This window comes from Labeo rohita, chromosome 3, assembly GCF_022985175.1.
Source record: "Labeo rohita strain BAU-BD-2019 chromosome 3, IGBB_LRoh.1.0, whole genome shotgun sequence".
NCBI classification, from domain to species: domain Eukaryota; kingdom Metazoa; phylum Chordata; class Actinopteri; order Cypriniformes; family Cyprinidae; genus Labeo; species Labeo rohita.
The window spans coordinates 19,750,222-19,769,397 of record NC_066871.1 but is presented as its reverse complement, the minus strand read 5'-3'; the positions used below and the strand labels follow the sequence as shown (position 1 = coordinate 19,769,397).

Sequence of the window (19,176 nt, the reverse complement as noted above, 5' to 3'; positions counted from 1 at the left end):
CATCATTTGTTAACATTAATGTATTATCTAACATGAACAATACATTCATTCGTTTTTGTTTTTTGTTAACATTAGTTAATAAAAATACAGTTGTTCATTGTTCACAGTGCATTAACTAATGATGACAAACACAACTTTTGAATGTACTAATGCATTAGTAAATGTTGACATGAACTAAGATTATTAAATGCTGTAAAATATTGTTCATTCTTAATTCATGTTAACTGAAGTAGTTAACTAATGTTAACTAATGAAACCTTATTGGTAAAGTGTTGCCAAATATATTTCACTTTACAATAAGGTGTCATTTGTTAACACTAATGTATTAACTAACATGAACAAACAATGAATAATACATTTATTACACTATTATTAATTTTTGTTAATGTTAGTTAAAAAATAGTTGTTCATTGTTCGTTCATGTTAGTTCACAGTGCATTAACTAATTTTAACAAGCACAAAAATGAATTAGTAAATTAACATGAAATTAGATTAATAAATAATAAAGATGAATAAAGTATTGTTCATTCTTAGTTTATGTTACCTAATGTAGTTAACTGTTAACTACTGAAACCGTATTGTAAAGTGTCATTAATGTCTTTTTTTTTGTTTTGTTTTTGGGAAAAAATAATACCACTTTAAGAATTACCGTTGAGAATTATGTTTCTGTAAGTTTTATTTGTCTGTGTTTGTCAATTTAGTTTTTTTCCTAAACATGTCCATATTTTTAAAATGAATTTTATATCAGTTTAGTTAATTTAATACATCAATTATTAAAAACTAAAATTTTACATACACCTTCCAGAATCTGCAAAATGTTTCTTATTTTATCAAAATAAGAGGGATCATACAAAATTCAAGTTATTTTTTTTTTATAAGATATTTCACATAAAAGTCGCATACATATAGTGTTTGAACCTTCTGTGATAGTTGCATATGAGTCCCTCAGTTGTCCTCAGTGTGAAAAGATGGATCTCAAAATCATACAGTCATACAGTTGGAAAGGGTTCAAACACAAAAATGCTGAAAAACCAAAGAAATTGTGGGACATGAATGATTTTTCGGAAGAACAGCGGGCAGTTGAACTGTTCAGGACAAACAAGGGACTCATAACAACACACTACTAAAAATCAAGCATATGTAAACTTTTGGGTCAGTTTTATAAATTCAACTATTATTTTCTCTTGTGGACTATATTTAAACATCTTTTATGTGAAAAATCTTATTCAGGTCAGTACTAAATGAAAAAAATAAAAAATAAAAATAACATGCATTTTGTATGATAACTTTTATTTTGGTCAAATTAACATTTAACTGTAAACCTTACTTTAGCAGCTAGCCAAAATATAACATTTATTTGAGTTAATTTATTTTATTACTTTACTATAAGAACAAATCCAAACTAAGCGTTGGTCAACACCAGCATATCATTTATTGTTTTTCTCCAAAAGTGTGTACAAAAATGAAAACAAGAAGAAAAGGATGAGACAAGACTGTGGGAAGTGAAAGAAAGCAAATCACATTTTATTATAAATTCTTGTAGCAGTTGAACTGGAGGGCTGATAAAAGTACTCAGACAAAAATGAACCTGAAGGGGGACAAAAGAGACACGTAAAGAGCCAAGACCTCCTTCTGCATTAAGGCCACCTTGTTCCACTGATCAAGTTTTAGATATAGAGTAATACACTTTGCGTACATTTATCTCCTCTCGCTCAACTCAACGCATGCGGACAGAGTCAACAGCATTTAAAAATAATCTTTTGCAACCTTAAATATCCATACATTTACAAAGACACACTCACACATTTCAAGAACTACAAATCCATCAGAAAAGAGCAGAGAGCGTACCTTTTTCCGGTTTGTTCTGTAGTTTATAAAAGACAGTGAGCGTTTGCAAGATATTGTGTCATTTGTACCTTGGCGCACTGCGTGCAAACACTTAACAATTGGTGTAAACACAGTGATTTGTGTCTGTGGAAAGTTTGTTCCGAAATCAAAATCACATTTGGACAGAAAAGAAAAGAAGACCAAATCATATACAGGTTCAACATTTTGAAAGAAGTGAGAAAGTCGATTGAAAGGTAATGATTTGAGGAAAACTCAGAGAGTAGCTGAAAAGAAACTCAACTGAAAATGCAACTAAAATGTTAAGGCTTAATATTAAAATATAATTTCCGTTCACGCCAAGAGCTTTCGATAATTCATCTGTACCTCGCAATGCATTTCAATTTCACAGTCATCTTAAATATATACATACACGGGGACTTTTGCGGCGTTCAAGTTGCTGAAAATATTTGGATGATTTTCAATGGCTTAGAAAGTCTAAATGGAGAATTTCCTCAACGTACAAACAAAAGGCCATTGCACTGAAAGGCAGACGAGACATTTGCAAACACAACAAGCCACTACATCATGGCCCTAAAACTAAAGGCAAAACTACCTACGGCATTTAACAAATACAGACATCAGAATAGCTTTACCGTATTACACTATTAAAAACCAAAAAGCAACTGTATTAAAACACATAGGCATTTCATTCATTAAAAGAAGTGACATGATGGCATTAAATGACGTTTGTACACAAATACATGAAGCACTGGAGAGGTCACAGCTTATGGCCACAGTGACAATTCACAAGTCACAGTTTCACGCTGACATGTGCATATCAGACCTGGGATGGAAGTGTTCATTTAGACGTACAGCACCCCTTCCTGCTCAAACCCCACCTGCTGACTGTCAATTTAGAGTGTAGAAATGACTTGTTTAGTGAACAATGAACACTAGGGGTGACACTGTTGGATCATTGTGACCCATCTATATTCCTGAGCAATGCTTCTGAGTCACACGGCTACGTATGCACTCGAAGTCCCACAAAACCCTGTCACAGAGAAGCCCACAGGAAACAGCCAAAAAACTATGCGACGACAGGAAGTGGTGGAGAGGGGGGGTGGAAAGGCAATGGTGCGAAGCATCATAAATGTCATTTCCTCTGAGACCTAGTTCCCTGTGAATATCTTAATTTGTCGTACAAGCTTGGTCCCATGCAGCAAGGCATAAGTACAGTACAGTGCATCACAGTACATTCACTCCGCTTAGTGGTACTTACGTACAAATGCCTTTGCAAGAAATCACTGAGCAACAATATTAAAACAAATTATTAAAAAACAAAACAATGTGCATTCTGCTGAAAAAAAGCTAAAACGAGACTAAAATAAGACGTAAGGAATATTTATGTTTGATAAAATGATATCACTAGATGGCATCAATAGATGGCATAGAATAACCAAAGTTAAGTCAAATAAGGAACGTCATCCAAAACACTAGAGGGCGCCAGAAAAGATGCTTGATGTAAGACTGTGTCCAAGTCTAAATCTCAAACTCAGAGTGGTTAATATTCAATAAAGGGGATATAAACTACTATATTGTGTTTACAACTACATTTGGTAAAATACACCCATGCTTAAGAATGGATGACAGAGGCCTGTTTTACAGGATCTGTCAAATACCAGTTCTTAATGTCAAAAGATAAAATGAATGAAAAAAGGGGATGTCAAGTGAGTTCTTTACAGTACAGTGTACCCTGTAGATTCACAGATAAAATACCCTGCGCCAGCAAAGCAGACAGTTCCTATTTTAAGGAACACTTAAGCCATTTTAGTTTGACTGCTGTAACTGAAGTGAGGGACAAATATCAACCATAAAACTAAACATTTACGATCACTATGTACATAAAAAGATTGCTGAATAATTTTGATGCAACAACCCAGAATCTTTACCTGAGTGTATAATCTAAACCAGTGGTTCTCAACTCCAGTCCTCAAGGCCCACTGCTCTGCACATTTTGTATGTCTCCCTCATTTAACGCACCTGATTCAGATCATCATCTTGTTAGAAGAAAGACACATGAACTGAACGGAGTGGGTCAGATTCAGAAACACACAAAGTGTGCAGAGCAGTGGGCCTGGAGGATTGGAGTTGAGAACCACCGATCTAAACATCTTGAAAACGTTCACAACGGAAAACCAACGAAATCAACCGCTACTAGTACTGCCAGACAGGATCGTAATGATGCTAATAAGTGAATCATCCCACCTATAGGGATACAAAGATTTTGGTCACAATCAACTAACTGTTCACTCCACAACAAAAACACTAAATGACATTTTCTAAAGCTAAATAACTATTTTAAAAGAAAAGCGGAGAAGGAAGGGTGGAAGGACAAAATAAAATGAATAAAAACTAACAAAGAACAATAAAAAAAGGGAAGGTAATCAACCCTATCACATTGTGGTATATCTGTGATTGTGTTGTTATATAATGAGAAGCCTGGCTCATTTGCTTGTGTGCTCAAAATGAGCGTGTAAGTGTGTTTGTGTGGATGCATGTGTGTATTGACGTGGGCAGAGTATATAAAGGCTCATCATCATTGGCCAGTGAAGGGGAAAGGTGCTTTGGAAATCACTGAGGATTATGCCGTCTTGGTGATGCTCTCCGCATCCTTGGAGGCCCAGCGCTCCTTGTGCTGCTTGCGTCCGAAGCCCTCGTCGTAGTTCCCTTTACTCTTGAAGAGCTGCTGGAAGTGTGGTTTGCAGTAGAACTCCCCCTGCAGCGCTGCATACGACCCCAGGCTACAGAGCACAGAAGCCAAGAGATAAATGCATTATTGAATTAAACTGACAGTCAAGTGACAAATCTTTTGTAACAATCTTTATAGAAATCTTTACTGTTCCAAATCAATGCTGCTCTTTTGAACTTTCTATTCATCAAAGCACACTAATAAAAAGTAGAATTTTCCCCTCACTAAATCAGCAAGTTTATTTCTCAGAATTGCGTGTTTATGTCATGCCATTAAAAAAAAAATTCTGAATTGTGAGTTTATATCTCAGAAATGCGATTTTTTCCTCTCTCTCAGAATTCCAAGTTTATATCATGCAATTCTGAGAAAAAAAATTAATTTTGAGTTTATCTCTAGCAACTTGGACTTCATTTTTCAGGATTGGGAGTTTATTTCTCAGAATTGCAAGTTTATATCATGCAATCAAAAAAATAAAAAATAAAAAAAAGATCAGAATTGTGAGTTTATATCTCGGAAATGCAATTTTCTCTCTCTCTCAGAATTCCAAGTTTATATCATGCAATTCTGAGAAAAAGAAATTGAATTTTGAGTTAATCTTTAGCAATTCTGAGTTCATTTTTCAGGATTGTGAGTTTATTTCTCAGAATTGCAAGTTCATATCATGCAATTAAAAAATAAAAAAATAAATAACAATAACAATAATAAATTATCAGAATTGTGAGCTTATATCTCAGAAATGTGAGTTTATATCATGCATTTATAAAAAAAAAAAAAAAAAAAAAAAATTGTGAGTTTACATCTCTGAAATGCGTTTCTTTCTCAGAATTCCAAGTTTGTATCATGCAATTCTAAGAAAAAAAAACTCAAACTCAAAATTCAAATTATCTTTAGCAATTCTGACTTCATTTTTCAGGATTGCGAGTTTATTTCTCAGAATTGAGAGTTTATATCATGCAATTAAAAAAAAAAAAAATCTTTTTTATATCTAGAAAGAGTTCATAGTCTAAGAAAAAAAAAAAATCTAAAATGTGAGTTTATATCATGCAATTCTGAAAAAAAAAAAAAAAAAAAAAAAAACAGAATTGAGTTTATATCTTGCAATTCTGAATTTATAACTCGAGTATGTATCTCACAATTCTGAAAAAAAAAAAAAAAATATCTGAATAGAGTCAGTCAGAATTGTGAGATGTAAACTCGCAATTGCAAGGAAAAAGTCAGAATTGTGAGATGTAAACAAGGATGTCTTTCAATAGAAGACTTCTTTTAGTTTACAACAGAAGTTTAACTGCTCTAGTTTTGGGCATTTTCTCAGGCTGTGCTGGTGAGGAAGTTACTAACCTGAGTTTGGTGTTGCAATGCTTGCAGCAGAAGCACGTGTTGTGGAAGATGAGGTTGTCGGCCACCAATCTCTCCATCGGATATACGGTCTTCTCACATGATGCACACGTCTCCTTCTGGGTCTTGAAACTGAAAGACTGGTGGAAAAAGCAAGCAAAGACACTAGTTTTCAATCAAAGAACAGATCAAAATATCATGAAATAACCTCAAAATATTGACATGCACTGTGCAGGAGTCATAAAGACTTACTTTAAAGTACTTTATTTTTAAAAATGTATCTGTCCTTATAAATATCTTAGCTTTACAATTAAATTCTAGATAAGTGAATAATCTAAAACTATTACATATTTCTAAATAAATAATTATTATGCATTTTAATAATATAATATGCATTTATTTAATGTTTTTATTTATAAAAAAAGATAAACAATGGTTTTGAAAATTAAATTAGGATCAAAATCCCATGGAGGAACAAAACTGATTGATTTACTGAACAATATCAAATCCAGACAGACGTTAAAAATGATTGAAAAGATTACGAAAAGACAAGAAAGATGTTGGACATAAAGCGACGTACCTTAGAACGCTGAACGGGCTTGTCATCAGACGTGTTCCTGTTGTCCTGGAAACAAAAAAAAAGAAAGAAAATGAAGCCAGTGGTCCTAAGACAGGTTACCCATGGCAACACTTTTTCAGCCAGAGCCTCGTGAACACCACAGCGTAATCCCGCACATTATCCATCCACCATCACTCATGTCCTTTTAACCTGACAAACTCCAAAAATATTCCCTTCCAACCGTGCAGTCCCTCCTATATCCCTCCATCTGGTCGAATGCTCTTACAAGCACCTTTTGTCCGTGTACACGCACGCACAAATGCATGAAGAGGGATCAACGAAGACTAAGCCTGGTGAGCGTTTCTAACTCAAATCACCCTTTGAAATAAAGACTCTGTGCGCGCACACACACTCTTTCAGGTTCAGCCAGTCTAAAGCTACAATATGACATTACATAACACAAACCCCATGTCCCACAGTCAACTCTGCACCAAATATTCGGAAGCACTTAAAATCCAAACAGCTGCCAGGCTAAACAGGCCACCAAATGATGCACAGAAGAACTTCCAAACTGCAGTTGAAATGCAGCTTCAAAATTGCTCTAAATTGGTTATTTTCTTAAAAAAAAAAAAATTATATACAATTTATATACATTTTAACCTCAAATGCTCATCTTGTCTAGCTCTGTGTGAACGGTGTATTCCGGTTCAGTACAGTTAGGGTATGTCGAAAAACTCCCATCTCATTTTCTCCTCCAACTTCAAAATCATCCAATATCGCTACAGAAGTACCGACCCAGTGTTTACTAAGTGAACACGCAAGGAGGGTCAAACTCCCTCTACAAAAAAAAAAAAAAAAAAATTTAAAACAGCGATGAAAGATGATTTTGAAATAGGAGAAGAAAATGAGATGGGAGTTTTTCGACATGCCCTAAATGTACTGAACCAGATTACACAGAGTTCACACAGAGCTAGGCAAAAGGAGCATTTGAGGTTAAAAGTATATAAATTGTGTGTGTGTTTTTTTTTTTTTTTTTTATAAATAATTTATAAAATAAATTAATTAATTATTAAGTGATCGTTTCGCTAGATAAGACCGTTCTTTCCCAGCTGGGATCATTTAGAGCCTTTTGAAGCTGCATTTAAACCAGTGTTAATTTCATCAACGAAGACGACGACGAAAAATATTCGTTAACGAACATTTTTTCTGTGACTAAGACGAGACGTTGACGAGCGAAAACTAATATCTGATGATAAAAACTGACGACATTTATGCTGCGTCTTTGTTATCAAGACGAGACGCGACTAGAATGTTATTTGAGGACTATGGGACATTCACAGTACATCCTATAGGCTAAGTTAACTGTTTTGTCTTTCAAAATGTGCGTCACTGTCATTGGATCATAAGGGACGTATCTAGTCTCAGTATGACAGCCGCAAACAGCCGGCTACCAAAACGCGAACTTGCGATCTGAAACAATGGCCTCAACATCCGAAGGGTTAGTGATAGGGTGACCAGACGTCTCGTTTTTCCCTGGAGTCACAATTTGTTGTCTATTAACTTGAAGTTAGTGAATGTGGGATAGGCGGAATAGCGCTGAAAGCAGCGCTCTCTCTGGCGCACACTCCATTTCTTCAGTTTTCATACAGCGCATGATCAGTTCTCAGTTCTCAGTTCTCAAATACACACAAAGTAGTCCAAATGTCCATCATGTTGAGTATCTCACGTAAATACAGTCAGTTATGGTTTACGTGAACGTAAACAGGTGGGTGAAAACTGAATCCGTCAGTATTACATGCATGCTGTGTCATTAATTATAACCAAATTATAACCAAAAAAAGATGTTAAATAAGTATATACATACATATACATGTTAAGTAAACCTACTGTATCTGAAAAATGAATTTAATTTCTATTTCTACCCAGAAATGAAAATTGTCAAATTTATTCCAGTTTTTCCAAATTCCTTGATTTAAATTTTTCATAAGTTTAATTGATCTGGCCTAAAGAGAGAAGAATTAATGACTATTTTTGTTTGAAGACTATAAAATAGCTACCAAAATAAATGTTGGTAACTACATTTTGGCTAAAAGTAATGACTAAAAGTTGACAAAAATGTAATGACTTTTCGTCGACTAAAACTAGACAAACTATGAAAGACTCAAATGACTAAAATGTGACTATTATTATTAAGCATTTTTGTCTTGAGATAAAGACTAAGAATAAATCAGAAATGCCTGTCAAAATTAACACGGATTTAAACTGCATTTTGGAAGTTCAAACTTGTGGGCACCATAGAAGTCCACTATATGGAGAAAATTTCTGAAATTTTTGCCTCAAACAAATTTCCTTGCGCGAATTTTTTGCGCAAGGAAAACAAAAATACCACAAAGCTCTTGGATTTCATCAAATATCTCTTAATTTGCGTTGATCTGAAGATGAACGAAGGTCTTACAGGTTTGGAACAACGAGAGTGAATAATTAACATCAGAATTTTCATTTTTAGGTGAACTGTTCCTTTAAGAACCAACATTTATGATAGATTTTAGACAAAATGCTAATGACAGGGTCTGGGTTTGGGACACACCTGCAAAAAAAAAAAACAAAAAAAAAAAAACAGACCGACAGATAGTATAAAATGTTTATGCATTGCGGTATGAGAATCATCTGCTGAACTGACAGATTTTTATGTAACTGCTCAGGTCTGTCAGTAAGCCAAGTGCAGCTCTCCACCTCCACTACAGCATCTATACTTGTCTCTTTCGTGGAAATCTAGAGCTTGAATCGCACACAGATCTGCTGGTATAACACTCATGCCCACTATTGTTGTAATTCTAGTTGTTTTATTTGCTTGGCTCAGACAGGTGACAGGCAGCGCAAGTATTAGTAATGACCATTATATCACATTAGACATCCAAAAACACCACTTTTCACAAATTACAGCCATTATCAAGAGGGACTTCATGCTCGCACTCACATACCATCAAAGCCCGGAAATGAGATTGGAAACTCTCAACCTCAACATGATAATATTTGCTTTAAAACAGAATCAGACAAGAACATTATCAGTATCAGGTACTATCAAGTTATCCTGATTCACAACCAACTAGAAGAATAAAGTGCAGCTATTTTAATTATTTTTTAATTATTATTTTAAAATTCTTTAAAACACACACATGCATCAACACCAACAACATTTTTGTTTTCATTCCAGTTTTGCAGTGAAAAAAAGATGCATTCAGTAGATATACAATGTGAAACATTACCATTTTTAAAACAGAAAAATAAAACTGCATTTGTATCGAGTCCTTTCAAAGCATGTGTTGCAAAAGGAAGTGCACTGTGTCTGCACTGGCTTGTGAAGTGTATTATTGTACAATGTATAATGTGCTCATCAATAAAGAAAGAACCATTTACTATGTATTAGCCAATGCAATGCAGTAAAACGAGAAGCCAACATGATTAAACTTCATCAGATAAAGTCACAACACACCCTGAGTGCAAGACAACCCTCAGCCCACTTCCTGTTTCAGAGCATTTGTGTAACACGTTTGTTTCAGAGCCATTGACTTATTTACATATTTGTGTGCATATAGCATGAATATCAAAACCACCATTTTCTACATTTGAAGACACTGTGCAAAAGGAGTCTAAAAAGGCCTTACTATTACAAAAAAAAAAAAAAAAAGTCTGGAAGTTTCAGGCACCTTCTGTCTAGTAATTAGCAGAAGTGTAATAAAATGCTGCCACAAACTATTAAATCCAAAACAAAGATGCTCCGGTCACTCACAGTTGAAATGGCGGCAAAAACGGGATAAGGGATGTGTGAGTGTGTTATTTTTTACACACAAGAGAGGCACACAAAGCAACGGAGCAGGGTACTATCTCAGCTTGTGCCATCTGTCCCTTTTTGCCTTATTTGTACATAAGACGAAGAAAAAACACACTCTCTCACCACACACATGCAGATAGCACTGCTGCCCAACCGTCTGCACTGTGGCAGGAAGGAGTGATGACACATCTTCTTCCTGTGCTCTGCTCTGTTGCACTTCATGATGATGAGGTCCAATCCGCCCTCCCTAGAGACCCTCAAAAATCAGTCATCAGCTGATCTGCACACTGAGACACAGCTTTAATGCTTTAATTTTGTAAGTATGCCATATGCAGTCATAAGATCCTGAAGAACACTGTATTGCAGTTCACATTACAAACTCCTCTGGGTTTCACAATGACACTCTCAGAGAAAAAAAACACCATGTTCTCTTTAAAGTTCAACCTTGTTGCAGAAACACTACTTTGCGTGTAAATGTCACAAGAAAAGAAATGCAATCAGGCCATTAGATAGAAAGCGATAATTATAGTGTGCAATGCAACAATGTCACTGTGTTTTGCCATTTTCAAGCCATAAGTGTAAAAAAAAAGAGAAAGAAAGGTAGCGCATAGTACTGTGCACATGTGATTTATTGTTTTTATACATGGCATGAAGAAATACGAAGATACAAATCTTTGTAGAAAATTGAACCCTTTGAACACAAAATTGAACGCATATTTGAACCCTTTCCAAAAATAAATGTATGATTTTGAGATCCATCCTTTCACATTGAGGACAACTGAGGGACTCATATGCAACTACTACAGAAGGTTCAAATGTTCACTTATGCTGTAGAAGGAAAAATTATGCATTAAGAGCTGGAGGATGTAAACCTTCGACCAGAATGAAGATTTTTCTTATTTTGCCTAAATATATTTTTTTTCCCCATTTAGTACTGCCCTTCAGAAGCTACAGAAGATACTTAAATGTTCCCCAGAAGACAAAATTTGTGAAATTTACCTTGATCTTCAAATTCAAAAAGTGAATTAAGTGGCTCTTAATCCATTGTTTCCTTCGGGAGCATCAGTGAGTGTTTGAACCTTCTGTAATAGTTGTATGAGTCCCTCAGTTGTCCTCAATGTGAAAAGATGGATCTCAAAATCATATAGTCATTGTTAGAAAGGGTTCAAATACACAAAAATGCCTAAAGGGGACCTAAAGGATTTTTCTGAAGAACAGCAGGCAGTTTAACTGTTCAGGACAAACAAGAGACTCATATGCAACTATCACTAAACAAAAAGACACAGCTGTGGATCATTTAGGCAACAACACAGTATTAAGAATCATAATTTTTATAAATTTAACTATTATTTTCTCTTGTGGAATATATATAAAAGTTTTTTTTATGTGAAACGTCTTATTTAGGTCAGTACTAAATAAATAAAAAAAAAAAATGCATTTTGTATGATCCCTCTTATTTTTGGTAAAATAATTGGCGTTTAGCAGATTCTGCAAGGTGTATGTAAACTTTTGACTTAAACAACTGTGTGTGTGTGTGTTTATTTATTTGTAGTATTAGTAAGAGAAGGAAGAGGACTGTTTTTGGTCATTACAAGGTTAAGGTAAATGTACTGTTTTTAAAATCTGAACAATATTAATTATTGACTAATAATATTAATGATAATTGGCCATCACAACATTTAAATAAACACTAGTGCTGTCAACCGAAAAAAAAAAAAAAAAGTATCTAAGTAATCAAACATTTTTGTCTGAAATGGTTTGTGACTAAAACCCACCTAACATTAAAATTTTTAAATATACTTTTATATTGCAATAGTCTTCAAATTAAAGTAGAAACAACATAAAGACAATATAGTTTTAATATTCTGTTCTGCAGAATATTAACTAAAACAATTCTTGTCAAGAGAAAAAAAAAAAAAAAAAAAAGAGACAGAAGTAGCAGATATGAGTGGGATGGCCAAGCCTAGCCCTACCCCTGTGTTAACTGCGTTAAATATTTTTAACGCTGTTAAACTGGAACAATTAATCATCTGTGCTAACGTGCTAATTTTAATAATCATAAATAATAATTAAACAACATCAAGTTACAACAACTTCCAGAACATTTAAAAACTAGCTATGGAGAGTTCACTTTATAAATTCTGAAGGATGACAGAAAACATGTGCTCCTGTGATTCTAATATTTTGACTACACAAAATTGATCAAAAGAAAGTGAGGTAAAGAGAATGGCCAAGACAAAACAAGCTAAATATCTACCCAAATTCAAAATTGCAGCCAACCGGATGGACTGCGGGCCATTCTATGACCCAGGCTAGCGCGTATACATATTTGGACCTTTGCTCCCCCCTCAGACACTGACAGATTTGTGATGCCCTGCCGTTAGCAAAGGTCATTATTTTACTCTCTCCCACGGCCACACGCCACGCACACACAACATTCACTCTCCATTACTCTTGCTCTTTAGTACTGGACTGCAGACGCTCTTTTAATCTCATTAGCTGGACACAATCCCATCAGCTGCTCCCCATAGGCCCAGACAGCCAGGGGAATAAGCAGGAGTTCAATGGACTGAGGAGGCAACAACCATCGTGTGGTCATCAACCCACACAACCCCTGTTCACCTTGCGTCTAATGCATCTCGTGATGCATCCTGTGCAATCTGGGATGCACAGGACAGCATTATATTGCAAAAGTCCACAGACTATCTTCAGTATGCCTGAATAACATGCAGTGACATGCATTTTAGACAGCAGTTAATAATAGAGGATTTGGGCTACCACTTGTGGATGGGTTCTCTGCAATACTAGGTAAAAACAGCAACCTAAACACGGACTTTTGCCACAATTTGTGGCAACACAGATAAGACCTGAGGGAGTCTGGCTAGGCTCCATGAATAAGAAGGAATGTTTCAAAAGATGCTGAAGGGCCTATTTTTCCAAGTCAAGTTATGATTGATCTCCCTGTAACTAGAAAAACAAAATGAGCCTTCAGGCACCAAAACATATACATTAATTTATGGGTAAGTCCACCTCCACTAGTGCCTATCAATAAGTCATTTTCCAACAGATGCAGTCATTTTTTTTTGTGCATTTCTCCACTGCAGTGCTTTGCTTACTTTTAGTTTAGGTCAATAACTCACACGAGATTTGGCTGCCGTTTACTCTTGTATCTAGATGTATGACTGTTGTATAGGTTTTAAATGAAGACTTCAGTGTGGCTTAGTCAAATTTCCACCTCATGTTTTGTTTCGCATCATCGTTACACCCATTTCCTGGGCTTTAACTACTTTTCCAACCATTATAGAGCTCATTTTCATAATACAGAACTGACTGATCTGAAACACTCCGTGTTGGAGTGAAAGATTGTGTGAAAGTGCATGAGGGTGCAGAAAAACGCTAACGTTTCAACACTTGTAAAGAAGAATGTGAAAGTCTTCTCAATCTCATTGACCCACAGACAAAAGCTGATGCTGGAGTCTACACACGGATGTGAAACTTCAAATGTGTTGAGGCAGAAAAAAAAAATCTGAAGACGCCTGTACAGTTTGTTTTAAAGGGAAGGCTTGTGGGCAGGGTTGAAGAGGAACAGTCTAATGTTTCATTTGACTCCAGAGTACACCTTTGACAGAGAAAGTGCACGCCGGTGTAAAATTACACCTGTTAAAGCTGAAGTGGCGCCACTAGCACACAACTGCAAAAATAAGGACTGTTTTCAAACACGTTCTCCGTAGGCTCAGCTTATGTTTGCTACACACTCTTAAAAATAAAGGTGCTTTAAAAGGTTCTTCACAGAGATGCTATAGAAGAACCATTTTTGGTTCCACAAAGAACCATTCAGTCAAAGGTTCTTTAAAGTTCTTTCTTAACTTTTTATAATCTGAAGAACCTTCTTTCAACACAAAGAACCTTTTGTGAAACAGAAAGGTTCTTCAGACATTAAAGGTTCTTTATGAAACCATTTAGACAAAAAAAAAAAAGGTTCTTCTATGGTATTGTGAAGCACCTTGGTTTTTAAGAGTGCACTTCGCAAAATATTTTTTAGAAAATGAGCAGAAAACCACTGGGTCTTTACTTGGAACAGTACTGCTAGGACACATCCCCTTTTTGAAGCCTTTAAAACATGTTCAGACAGAGTGCGAAACTTGATCTAGGCACTTCGTGGTACTTCACAAAACACAGCCATCAGCATCCATCACACCGTGATCTTATCACAAGAAAGGGAGTGCATTTTGCAATCAGAAATCATAAAACATACCCAGCAGAATTGCCAGGAGATATCGCTCTTTTCAGTGGAATTTGACAAACATAGTAGAGATGGCGAACCTCTTCTTTTTTGGCCTTTCACAGGACATTTCACACACTCATTTTCACACAGGAAAACCATTTTAGCACAAAGTGTCTCATGTTGCTTTAAACTCAATACCAGTAAGGGCTTGACAGGCCAAACATAGATAATTGACATGGAAACATTAACATTATAAAAAATATTAATTACACCACAAATACATATGTGACCCTGGACCACAAAACCATTCTTAAGTAGCATGGGTATATTTGTAGCAATAGCCAAAAATACTTTGTATATGGGTTAAAATGATCAATTTTTCTTTTATGCCAAAAATTATTACGATATTAAGTAAATATCATGTTCCATTAAGATATTTTGCTAATTTCCTACCATAAATATATCAAAACTTAATTAGCAATATGCATTGCGAAGAACTTCATTTGGACAACTTTAAAGGTGATTTTCTCATAATTTTCTCAAACATTTTTTGGCAACCTCAGATTCCAGATTTTCAAATAGTTGTATCTTGGCCAAATATTGTCCTTTCCTAACAAACCATAAATGGAAAACCATCAATGAAAAGCTTATTCATTTCGCTTTCGTGTGATGCATGAATGTCAATTTCAAAGAATTGACTTTTCTGACTGGTTTTGTGGTCCTGGGTCATATATATGAACCGATATTGAAGATATAATGCTGGGACACCACAGATAACCACTGCATCGACAACAGCTAGTCACTCAGTGGAAAGTTCTATTTAGGCCTATGGAGCAAGCCTAATTTCTCCTTTTTCTCCATATAAGGAGACACTTTTTGCAAGGAAAAAAAGGGTTCCATTATCACTCTGCAGAGGCTGTCCCAGAGTCCTTGTTGGCATAATTTCATTAGTATGGAGATCTAAGAATAGTCAAGAGACTAAGAGTAGACCATGGACTAGAACCTCAGCGTGTGACATTCAGCTCAAACAAGAACATCACTGATGCACAGCATGCAAACACACCGACAAAAGAAAACGCTGCATATGATGGTAGACTTGAACAGACTTGAATGGATAAACACACCTAGATGCGTATGATTAAATTATCTGATATTCTTATGAATGAGAATTCCACTATGTGGCTCTTGGGGCCTCTCACTAAATACTAAATAACTAAAAGTTCCTGCAAGTTACAACGTTTTAAAACACCTGGAATGACATGCCTGCACGTTCATTTCTGACAACTGGACAGTTGACGCCGCAGGCTGTCATCTCCACATGAATAATCTGTGTATACAATCTTCAGAGCTTTGTTTCTTCTGAAAACCCTGAGGGGCTCGGTCTGCTCCTAACTTAAGCATACAAGAGAGATTGACATCTCTAATTAAAGGAGGCATCATTAAAAAGCAACACTAATTTGAAAATTCTGCGTTTAAGTTTATTTGTACCATTTGCTTGAGCATTCACAATCACACAAGCACATCATTTGCTGAAAGAGCCAACTTCCTTGTGCCGCTGAATGCCCAATGGACCCAATTTAACTGAGAATGTACATATGTTTGATCAGACAATCCACTGCCAGATGGTGATCCCTAACCGCAAAAAAAAAAAAAAAAATGCAGCTACCACTACCAAACAGTCTGAAGGAAAAGAAGCTTTAAAGACTAAAGATACACACATTTAACCTTTATTGGCTGAGTAGAATTGCTAAAAATAAATCATTATAAAACATTTAGTTCCTCAAATTTGATTCAGTAGTGATATTTACTGTACAAACGGGATGTTTCACTCTAGTCTGGAGTAAGCAGAATGGAACTGAGGAGAGTTTTTCAAAGAGGAAGTCGAAGCGAATACATTTGCTCACACAAATGAGCTTTTTGTGTGTTTTTTTTCTCATTAGCGTGTGGGTAGTGAGAAAATCCCTGTCGCTGAAGTCCACACATACGCTATTCAACTTAACTGTACTTTTAGAACAGTGTTCGCTGGTTGAGAACAATTGTACAAAATAACTGGCAAGTTTTTGTCTGCAACGCAAGACACTGAATATTGTTTCAGCTATTAAAACTTATTAATGGAAAACATCACGGCAGTTTCAGGTCTACAACAGAATCACTCTCATACTGATATTCAGTACAACAAGTGGGATATTGCTTGTATTATGCAAATTATAATTATCTAAAACTGGTCAATATTTGCTCCCATTATTACTGCGTGCGTATATATGTTTTCAGTCAGCTGATGCTGGGCAGGAGTTAAACAAACATGTTACCATGACAACATTAGGCTGAGATTCACTGGTGTACATGTCAAAAACATTTACATAAATTTCCACATAAAACCTGTGCTTAGTCCTAGTCGCCGGTTTCCATGATGCAGTGACAAATAGAAAGGATGTTTGTCTATGAACGTAGCCTCAACATCTTAACGATGAATGTCACACATGGAAACAAACTGAATGTGAAACCTAAATACACTACAAATCACTTTGCTCAAATGAATAAATATAAATGTGGACATACAGAAGATGCTTTAGACACAGACAGGCTGGGCTACGTGATTTTACGTAACCAAGCATCATATAACGGCAAAAATGCAGTGTAACACTGCGAGGAAATAGGATAAATCTATGGTTACAAAATAAAAACAAACCCGGTGTAAGTTTACGAGCCCTTCAGTACGGAACAACCGGTCCACCTTTCAATGAACTAAACTGGGTCGACGAAAACCAGGTGTCAAAACCAGAAGGCTTTGTTTTCGGAGGTTCATTCCTTTTCGGTCTTAATTCATGTGGAAACACGCATCTTCAAGAAGACACTGACAGCTTTGGACCCTGCGACCTAGCCTCTCACAACACAGGTCTGATTAGTATTCATCTTATGCATACAACCTCAATGCTCCAACAAATACATATTTGCAATAAACAAATCATCTGATTTGATAGACCACTGCAACCCTATGAAGTTTCAGCCCGGTTTCCCACAGTTAGCTCTTGATAGCACTCTAGCTAACGGACTGCACCTCACCACAATAGACGACGAGGGGGTCGTTGGGTTCACTGGCTGCAGCTGAATCAAAGCGGTGAAACTCACCATCTGGGTCTCCTTATCAGTCTGCTGAAGAGAAACGGGATGAGAGAGATGTGCTGCCCGGTCCGGTCCGCTCACAGTGCCCCAGTCGGTTGAAATCTCATTCGTTTGCTCCGCCGCTCTAAACGAGTAACTTCTCCGGTTGAGCTAAATGAAATGCACCAGCACACGCTGTGATCATTCGAGCCGTCTAGAGCGCTTGACGTGCTTTTCCCCCCACCTCACTCTTTTCAACGGACCTTTTTTTTCTCTTCATCACGCCTTTTTTTTTATTCAGCAGGATGTCGCACGTGATTGGACGCAGCTCGTGCCGCGTCCTCGCGCTCTCCTCCCACCTCAGAATGTCGGTATATTTTCTGACGAGACTTTTGCAAGAAATAGCCATGTTACCTCATGGATTCCTAATTCATCGCCTCTGTTTCTTTCCCGTAGTCTTTGTTTAATCATTAGTGACTAATACATGAGGTAAGTAAGTGGCAGTTTAACAGCTAATTCGTTTTTAGCCATCGTAATGTACACAATAGTCTCTACAAAGTAATCAATATTGAAGGATTAGTAATTCTCGCTGTCACGTCGTTCCAGACCAATATGGCTTTCTTGTCTTCTCTGAAGCATTTAAGGAAAATTTGCAGAATCATGCATAGGCCTAATCTTACATCTTTTTTTCGTGCAGTGACTGACAGTGGCTGTCATTCATCAGAAATAACAGGAAACACCTTTGAAGCCTTGTAAAAGTAGGCCATGCAACTCATGTGCAACATTCCCAAGTCTTCTTAAGTCATAATAATATAGAGAAGAACAGATCCAAAATGGACCCTTTTCACAAGCCTGATGATGTGTTTTAATGGTCATCATCATCATAAATCCATTAAACTTTTTTATATTTTGATTTTTAAAAATATGTATGTGCATTTATAACACTGTATTTGACCTTTTCATCAAGTTACCAAAAAAACTAGTTAACTCTGTGCGAGGGTGTTTCTAATGCCACGTCAATGGGATGGACGGTAAATTTGACATTGTTCTCTCTTCTGGTTGCCAGTATCCATCTCTCTCAATTTTTTCCTTTGAATGAAAGCCGTGAAAACACTATTGTGTAGTTTTTCTTTTGTTATTTGAGCAAATGGGAATGCAAAAAATATATTTGTGGTACTTTCCCATTCACTGCTATCGGATTTTACCCCACTGTGACGACTTCTGCTATGAGAAACCCGGAAATGTGAGAAAGATCCGTTAAGTCATTTGTAGGTACTCTCTGCCCTTGTCTACATTGGTAGGTTTGGACCATGTCATGCTAATTTTAAAATAAAAAAATGAATTAATTAATTAAGAGCAAACTAACAGATTTTTGTTCTGGAGATCAGGCAGTATTAGAGTAACATGAGAGGAACATGAAGATCATTAGTGATCGGCTTAAGCTGTTAGTGAGTGGCGACTCTGGTGTAATGGAAACAGATGTACGGGAGTCACCTTTCATAGCAAAGGGAGATGGCACTGACCATTTTAGTGTCAAATTCAGAGAA

General features: G+C 36.1%; 1 protein-coding gene across 1 annotated transcript; it reads right to left on the bottom strand.

The window, feature by feature from the left end:
• Window positions 1–1,503: 1,503 nt before the first annotated feature.
• Window positions 1,504–17,891, bottom strand: limd2 (LIM domain containing 2). Its single transcript, XM_051100115.1, has 4 exons — window positions 17,657–17,891; window positions 6,492–6,536; window positions 5,915–6,051; window positions 1,504–4,628 (listed from the first exon to the last, which is right to left on the bottom strand). Exons 1-4 carry the CDS (start codon window positions 17,657–17,659, stop codon window positions 4,469–4,471), a joined length of 345 nt encoding a protein of 114 aa, XP_050956072.1. The 5' UTR covers window positions 17,660–17,891; the 3' UTR covers window positions 1,504–4,468.
• Between the last annotated feature and the right edge of the window lie 1,285 nt (window positions 17,892–19,176).

What these genes read in the sequence shown, in the direction of transcription:
- limd2 (XM_051100115.1), bottom strand. An exon ending in AGCCCGTTCAGCGTTCTAAG is followed by an intron (nt 6,052 to 6,491) that starts GTACGTCGCTTT and finishes TTTTTCCACCAG; the next exon opens with TCTTTCAGTTTCAAGACCCA. An exon ending in CATTGCAACACCAAACTCAG is followed by an intron (nt 4,629 to 5,914) that starts GTTAGTAACTTC and finishes TGTGCTCTGTAG; the next exon opens with CCTGGGGTCGTATGCAGCGC.